We start from the raw sequence: 8,353 nt of genomic DNA on the forward strand, positions 1-8,353 counted from the left end.
AGATGTTGATCCCTAAGTTTCTTTCTAAAGCAAACAATATATAGAAACAGGATTGTCCTGGTCCTGGGATTCAGGGTCAAGATTAGATGCCTATAGGAAAAAGGGGGGTGTGAGGGTAGAAGTGACAGTCTCTGCAGGAGACAGATTCACATGGACTCAGAAGTCCCTTAAAATTGGGTTATGCCTGAGGATTAGGGGAAAAAACAACAAACAGGATGGGAATTGCTAACTCTGGTTTCCATTAGTAGTTGCTCCCAGAGGGTAACTGTTTCCCAGTGGTGCCCTGGAGGAATGTGGATTCATTCCAGTACTGCTTCAGCCTGTCTTGTGCAACCATCTCACCCCAAAAGCACTGCTGTTGTCCGAAGTATTTTTAATTCGAACTTCTTTAGTCCAGCAAGGCAGCTGCAGTGCAGAGCTCTGTCTGCACGGAGCAGTTTTGGGTGCATCTGTGAGCAGTGAAACCCTGTAGTGGTAGTCATAGGATCGGGCTCCTCGCAGGCAAAGGTGAAACTTTTTCTTTAATGGAAAGCAAAAGTACCTGGCCTGGCAAAGGTGGGTTAAACCCCACCAAGTGGAAGTTCAAGTGAGCTGCCTTCATCTCCCATGCCCCATCAGAGAAAGCAAAGACTGCCTGCCTCCCTCCAGCCTTGGCAGAAGCTAAAGCTGTCAAGATCATCGCTGGGTAAGCGAACAACCCAGAAGCCTGGGGAAAGGGCAGACATGGCACTGGGTGCTTGGTACTGCACCTCCACCTCCCCGTAGTCCTCCAGCAGAGCCCAGGCCACTGCCAAGAGGGTGGCTGGCTGGGTAGGGCTGGGGGCTCCCGGCCAGGGGGGCTGGTGGGGGAGCCAGGCAGTGGCCAGAGTTGGGGGGGGGGTGATGGTGGCTGCAGTGGGTGTTTTCATGTCAGCTGGTGGACGGGGTTGCTGCTGAGCTGCAGCGTGGCCAGCAGTGGGATGGAGGAGGTTGAGGTTTGGCTGGAGGTGTCAAGGTTCCTCAGACCCCTGGAAGTGCCTGGCCGGAGCTGCTCCCCGCCCCCCCGTCGCCCCTTAGGTGGAGAGCAGTGATGTCTGGCAGGGCCAGGAAGAAGCCGGCATCCAGCATGGGGAAGAGTGGGTGCTGCAAGGTCACCTCTGTGATGGCAGGGGGATGGCAGTGAGGACACAGGCTGGTGGGGCACTGGACACAGCACTGCCAGACAGAGTGGCAGCAGTTTCGGGGGGGGCACGAGGGTCCGGCTGCGCTGGCAGCATGGAGCAGGGCATGGGACTACCAGCCACGGCACTAGTGCTGGCTAGAGCATGGCTGTGACACGGAACAGGCGCTGCTCCATTCACCTGGCCCTCCCCGAGGGACCCCCGAAACGGGTGTTGGTGGTTCGGTGCAGGCAGGGAGCTCCCCAGGGTGACTCCTGCCAGCCTGGAGCAGGTTCATCCCCTCTAGACCTACATCCCCAGTGGTCCTCCCTGCACAGCAGAGCGGAGATGAGCAGGAGAGCCGGTGCCTCCAAGCTGCTCGTCTCATCAGTGCGGTCGGGCGAGCAGTCACCCTGCGTCAGGAGAGCAATAACCATCCTGGGAGCCTGCAGGGATGGAGGAGATGCTGGGCCAAGGCAGCAGCCAGGGAGGGTTTGGCCATCTGGCAGTGGGGAGGCTTGCAGACCCTGGCTGGCGGGTCCATCACCCACAGGTGCCACTGGGATGTGACATACTGGTTCTGGCAACTGAGATTGCTGAATAGGGGAAGGGCTTGAAGGGGAGAAGACATTAGTATCAAATCTTCCAGATTTTTATCGGGCTGCAGACCTGCTCGCATTCCCTGGGAGAGTGCAATGCAGAGCCAAAAAAGGGAAATGACAGAGTTGGGAAGGAAAACAAAGGCCTCCATGCCCTTCTGCAAGCAAATGCTGTTTCACACAGGCACTGCCACCCCTGGCCTCTTCAAAACAAGTGAAGCAAAATCAGGAGAACAGAGGGCTGTAAATGTGGCATGGCCCTGTGCAGCCTGCCTTGCCAGGTGCCTCCTTCCTTTTGCTCATGCTTACTGCTGCTGTTGCAATTTTGTCTCGATGTCACCTTTCTGCCCCGCACCTCCGTAACAACTCCTGTGACTTACGCAGCCGGGAAAGGAAAGTGCAAAAACCGCACGGATTTGGCCTCTGGCCGGGCTGGTGCTGTGATGTGCCAGGCTTTGGCTCCCGGCCCCCTGCGAGGCGAGGGGGAGGCGATGTCTGGGTCACTGCCCTCTCTCCAGGGGTGTTTTACCTTTCCTCCCCTCCTCCTCCTTCTTCTCCTCCTCCTCCTCCTGCGTTGCTGGCTCTGTCCGGTGAGCGCTGCTGGGAAAACGGCACAACGGGGCCCATTCAACTCTCACTTCTGCCAGGAGAGCAAACTTGCAGGAACTTGGCAGCCGCTGGACCAGGCGGGGGAACGCTTTCGCCTCTTTTTTTTTGCCACCTCTTGAGGAGCAGGTAACCCCAGCCCCTGGGTGAGTGACCCCCCCCCAGGTGTGTGGGAGGGGGTGGCGGGATGGTGCCCAGCACATGGCAGTGCCCAGGCGCAGGATTGGGGGGGGGGGGGGGGGCTGAGCTGGGGCCCTTGCGTTGGTGGCACTTGCCGGTGGCTGCATGGTGTGTGGGGGGGTGACCCCGGTGCGTGTGGGGGGCTGAGGCAGGGCTGGCTGTGGTGGCGGCAGGAGGGCAGAGTGGGGGCATGGGACCATGGGGGATGATGAGCCACAGTGGGCGAGCAGATGGGCACCACCGTGGGTCCACGGGTTGAGCCTTGCAGACCCCACTGCTGCTGCTCCCCAGAGCTTGGGGGGGGTGGGGTGGGGGGTGTATTGGCCATCTCTGCAGCCCCGCCGTCCCCCTGTGCTCGCCCCAGCCTTGGCCTCTCTCCAGCACCTCCACCCCAGGGGCTCGCTGCTGCCTAGCCAAAACCAACCCGTCCTTCCTGGAGCTAAACAGTGGAGATCTATTCCAAAACCTGCTATGAATAGCTTGGGGGGAGGGGGGGGAGCGTGCAGGGTGGGAGGTGCAGAGCTGGGAGGTGGCCAGGGTGGTGGAGGTAGGACATTTACAATTAAAAGAAAGGTGGCAGCTCAGCAAGCCAGCGTGATCACGTCCCCTGGGTGGCTATACCTGCTTGCCTTCCTTACAAAAAAACCAAGCCTTGATTGTAGGAGGAATATTGATACCCTGTACAGATGAATACAATTTTACGCTAGTGATATACACGAAAAGGGGTGTGGGGGTGCCTGCTCCAAGCTGGTTCCCCATGAGTGACCACCATGCTCCTGCCAAGCCCCTCACAGGTGCTCCCAACTATTGCTCAGGGAGTTTAGATAACCCAGGTAAAAGCTGTTTCCAAGTGAAGACCTGCTATCTGTGACCTTCACTTTTCATTCTATTTCTTTTCTCCTTCTTCCCCCTCTCTTCCTCATTTATAACCTATAAAATCGCGGTGTGAGAGCAAAAGCCAGCGAGACCTGCCCCACCAGCTCACAGCAATGGCCCCCATGGCACCCGGTGCCCGTAGGTGATGCTGTTTGGGGGGACACAGGAGCCTGGCCCCTCTCCCGGCCTCACTGCTGTCTCTCCCCGGCCGCAGGTAGCCCCGCCATGAGGCTGTCCCGGGGGCTCCTCCTGCTCGCGGTGGCCCTGGCGCTGGGGGGGACGGTTGCTGCCCGCTGCCCCGCACCCTGCGTCTGCGACAACCTCCGCGGCCACGTCCTCTGCCTCAACAGGAACCTGACGGCTGTCCCCGGCACCATCCCGCAGGTGGGCAAAGGGATGGGCAGGGAACCAGGGGAAGAGGAGATGGCAGCTCTCAGGTAACTCAGCGTTTTATTTGTGTGACCGACAGCTCACCAAAAAACTGGACCTTCGGGGCAACAGCTTCATGGTCATTCCGGTGGGAACCTTCCTTGCCACCCCATACCTCACGCACTTGGACCTGCAGCGCTGCAAGGTGGAGAAGCTGGAAGAAGGGACGTTCCGGGGGCTGGGGAGGCTGGTCTACCTCAACCTGGCCTCCAATGGCATAGCCCTCCTCTACCAGGAGTCCCTGGACGGGCTCTCCTCCCTCCAGCAGCTCATCCTGCAGGGAAACCGCATTGAGGAGATCCAGCCGGGTGCTTTTGGCCACCTGGGATCCCTCACTGTCCTCGACCTGAGGGCAAACGCCTTGGTCTACCTCCCCGACATGGTCTTCCAAGGACTGCAGGCCCTCCGGTGGCTCCGGCTGTCCCACAACACCCTCCATGTGCTGGGCAGCGAGGCCTTTGCCACCCTGCCCGCCCTGCGCAGGCTGAGTCTGGACCACAACGAGCTGCAGGCGCTGCCTGGCGAGGCCCTGGCCAGGCTGGATGCGGCCACCCGGCTGGACCTGGGCCACAACCCCATCACCTATGTGGCCGAGGAAGCCCTGGCCATGACCTCCCTGAAGCATCTCTTCTTGGACCACGCTGCCCTCCAGGATGTGGCACCCGATGCCTTCACCCACAGCCCCCAGTTGCACACGCTGGACCTCCGCGAAAACCAGCTGCGGGGGCTGCCGCCCCTGGCCGGGGCCGGGGGTCTGGCGAAGGTCAGCCTGGCCGGGAACCCCCTGCTCTGCTCCTGCCTCCTGCGCCCCTTCCGCGACTGGCTGGTGAGGGCGCGGGTGCAGGTGGAGGGGTCCTGCGCTGCACCCCCTGCCCTCCGCGGCCGGCCCCTCGACTCCCTGAGGCCCCCCGAGATGAGATGTGGCCATCCCCAGCCACCCCCCAGCCCCGCCGCGCCATCGGAACGGCCGAGGATGGCCGGCGGCCGGCATTGCCCTCGGGGCTGTGCCTGCTCCCCCGATTTCCGTCACGGGTCCTGCGAGAACAGGGACCTGCAGGAGATCCCCCGCGGCTTCCCTGGGGACACCCGTCTCCTTGACCTGCGCCGAAACACCTTCGGGACGGTGCCGCCGGGCGCCTTCCCCGGCCTGAAGGAGCTGGCGTCCCTCCACCTGCAGAGCTGCGGCATCAGGGCGCTGCGCCCCGGGGCGCTGCGGGGGCTGGAGAGCCTGGTCTACCTCTACCTCGCCGACAACCTCCTCTCCACCTTGGCGGCAGCCGCCTTCGAGGGGGTCCCGCGGCTGGCTTATCTCGACCTGGATCGCAACGCCTTCACCCGCCTGCCCGCGGGTGCCTTCGTGCTCCTGCCCAACCTCATCTCCCTCCACCTGCAGCACAACGCCATCGGGGAGCTGCTGGAGGGCGACCTGGCCGGGGCCGGGGGGCTGCGCTGGCTCTACCTCGCCGGGAACGCCATCGGGCACGTTGCCCCCGCTGCTCTGGCTCCTGCCGAGATGCTGGAGAAGCTGCACCTGGAGGGAAACCGCCTGGTAGAGGTGCCCACGGCTGCCCTGCGGGGCCTGCCCGCCCTGAGCGAGCTGAAGTTGTCCCGAAATCCCATCAAGCGCGTGGGGGACGGTGCCTTCCTGCCGGTGGCCTCCAGCCTGCAGCACCTCTATCTGGACAACATGGGCCTGGAGCGGGTGCGCATGGCTGGGGACACCCCCCCCCCAGGGGCACAGCTATAAGTCCCATCTCATTCCAGTGCCCAGGGCTGGTGGCCCCCACAGAGACATCCAAATGGATGTCCCTGAACTCCCAAGGCTTCAGGAGATGCTCCGTAGCCCGGCCAGGAGCAGAGGCTTCCTTGGGCTTAGCTGGAGCGTTGTCTCACTCCAGCCTATCCCCCAGGACAGGCTTGCTCCTCCTTAGAGACGTGTCAGTAGGTTCCAGACCATTCCCCAAACCACCCCCAGCCCTGGCCATAATTCTCCTGCTCTTGCTACAATCTCTCCCATGGGACTTTTCACTGCTATTACCCTGAATTCCAACATCCTCTAAAGAAAGCAACGTTAGCACCACTCTCGTAAGGACCGTCCACCATCCACAACACCCAGGGATCGCTCTAAGACCTCCTGCATGTCACTGTCTTTCCAGGAAGACTGAGCAGGGTCTAGTGAATCCCCAAATGTGACCAAAACTGGTTGAGTTAATTAACAGTCCAAAGCACATGTGCTGCTATTTAAGACAGCTCTTTCACAGGGCGACGAGGTTCAGGACAGGCACTCTCAGCCCCTCAGGCTGCTTAACAGTGCAGTGGCAGAGATTTGCTCCCCTGCCTCCATCAGGACCCCCCTGACTCACCCTCGCTTCATTGCAGATTTCCCCCGGTGCCTTTGCTGGCCTTGGTCCCAAGATCAGAAGCCTCTACCTGGAGAGCAACAAAATGAGCAACATCCCTGACATGAGCAACTTCACCGGGCTGGAGATCCTCAACCTGCAGGACGTGCCTTTCCGCTGCGACTGCCAGCTCCTTCCCCTGCGCAGGTGAGTGCTGTGGCATGGGGGGGGAACAGGACAACCCAGGGGACAGCTGGACCCTGCTGCACCAGAGGCACAAGCCGACTGCATGCTGCCCGTTTTGGGTCTTCTCCCACAGTGGTGAGATAAAGCACACGCTTGTGTGCAAGGGTGGAAGTAGCCTGGGTCTTCCTGGTGCAGGGAAAGCAGCCACATACTGGGGAGGGCAGATACTGGGATATTCAAGGGGCACGCAGGTGAGAGCCTGAGCAACCTGGCCTGGCTTTGAAGCGACCTGCACCCGCTCACCGGCACCGAGTTTCTCCTCACCCTTCGCCCCGTCTCCCATTCCTTTCCCTGATCTCCTGCCACATTTCCAGGTGGATCGAGAAACTCAACCTCCGCGTAGGGGCCACCTGCAGGTCCCCTGCAGAAGCCCGGGGGCTGAAGGTGAAGCTTTCCACCACTTTCCAAACCTGCCCTGGATGGGGCCGAGGTGAGGCTGGGAGAGGCAGTCCTGACAAGACCAAGGCTGCAAGCAAGCCTAGCAAGACAAAGAGATCAAGAAAATCACCAGCCAGAGGCTTCAAGAAGAGCAGAGCTTAGGGAAGGCATGCAGGAGACAACAGGGCTGTACGTACAGTCTGGCGAGAGCATTTTTTCTGGACTTGTCCCCACTGCGGTGACATGGATATTGCACAAGGTGCAAAGGAGAGAGCCCGGCGCCATCAGAGAGATGCCAATTTGCCAAAGATGCGGGGTTTGTTTTTGCAGGACACAGAGGCACATTACCCTGAAAAGAACTGGTGCAAAAAGCTTCCGTAGTGTTTGCAGCATGCTTTGATGACTTGAACAACGAAGCCAAATACTTGCTTTTTCTTCCCAAGGCTCCCTCCAGCCATGTGGAAAAGTTGGAATCCACAAGTTTGTTTCTGGTTTTGAGAGCGCTGTGCTTTCACAGCTTCAGAAACAGTTAAAGAGCCCTGAGCGGGACTGCAAACAGCACCAATACAAGATCCTGCACTGGCTCAAATCTTAGGGCAGAAAACTTAAGTTATCATTAGTGAAAACATTGCCTGAATTCCCAGCAGCTCCTCAGAATTAAAACATAAGCAGATCGAAACCTTTCTATTTCCTGCAAAATTTGATCAGTGGTCCCATCAGTGGAATGGGATCACCAATCCCATAAGTGATCCCATCATAAGTGATGCACCCAACCTATTCCCCACAGCAGCCTGGGTTGGGGACCCCCCTGCTCGGCCCCATTTTAAAGTCAGAAGTTTGTTCAAATTGAGGCGGCTTTAAAAGATAAACACTTCTAGCCATTAAACAACCGTGTGGGGTATGGAACTGTTACAGCAAAAAACAGGAGGAAGAAAGCCAAAGGTGTTTGGAAATTACCATCCTATAAAGACAGGTGGCCCTACAAGCCCAGCTGTTTGACAAGGCTGGGGAAAGGTGGCAGCCCAGGAGGGAGGGGAAGAGAGAAATGCAATGGCTTTGCCATGAAATGAGATCCTCCCGCATTAAGACATCTATTGCAAGCTGGTGATAGGCAGAGCTGCCAGGACAGGCAAGCAGCCCCAGGCAGGCGGGCAGGGAAGCCCCATTAGGTGCCTTCGATAAAAATCCCACCCCTGCCTCACGCTTACCCCATCACGGTTTCCCCAGGGTCCTGCCGGGGGGTCAGTTAGGGGTGGGCTGAGATGGCACAGCTCTCCCGCCCCGTTTGACACAGAGACCCTCCGCGGTTTTTCCACTTATGTCTCCTTGCTCCCCCACGGCCCTTTCTTCCCTCTCCAGTTAAAGGCTCTGTTTGCCTCTTTAGACGGGAAAAGAGGAAGACTGCGTTAATTACTCCCGGTCTCTACCCTGTGTTTTCTAGACAGTTAGCTTGCCAACATTTTTTTTTTTTTTCCCATCATGAACCACTGTGCAAAGCGGGAACTACTTTGGCATCACAAGTTCTCACCTGGAAGCTTGAGGGGAACATGGCCAGGGCAGC

The 8,353-nt window shown here is 59.1% G+C and overlaps 1 protein-coding gene across 1 annotated transcript; it reads left to right on the forward strand.

The window, feature by feature from the left end:
- Positions 1 to 3,313: 3,313 nt before the first annotated feature.
- CHADL (chondroadherin like) lies at positions 3,314 to 8,349 on the forward strand. The gene is made up of 4 exons (XM_069807138.1): positions 3,314 to 3,784; positions 3,870 to 5,531; positions 6,209 to 6,375; positions 6,729 to 8,349. The coding sequence occupies exons 1-4, from the start codon at positions 3,626 to 3,628 to the stop codon at positions 6,952 to 6,954; spliced, it is 2,214 nt and encodes a 737-aa protein (XP_069663239.1). The 5' UTR covers positions 3,314 to 3,625; the 3' UTR covers positions 6,955 to 8,349.
- Positions 8,350 to 8,353: the final 4 nt, after the last annotated feature.

Source organism: Haliaeetus albicilla, chromosome 19 (genome assembly GCF_947461875.1).
Source record: "Haliaeetus albicilla chromosome 19, bHalAlb1.1, whole genome shotgun sequence".
NCBI classification, from domain to species: Eukaryota; Metazoa; Chordata; class Aves; order Accipitriformes; family Accipitridae; genus Haliaeetus; species Haliaeetus albicilla.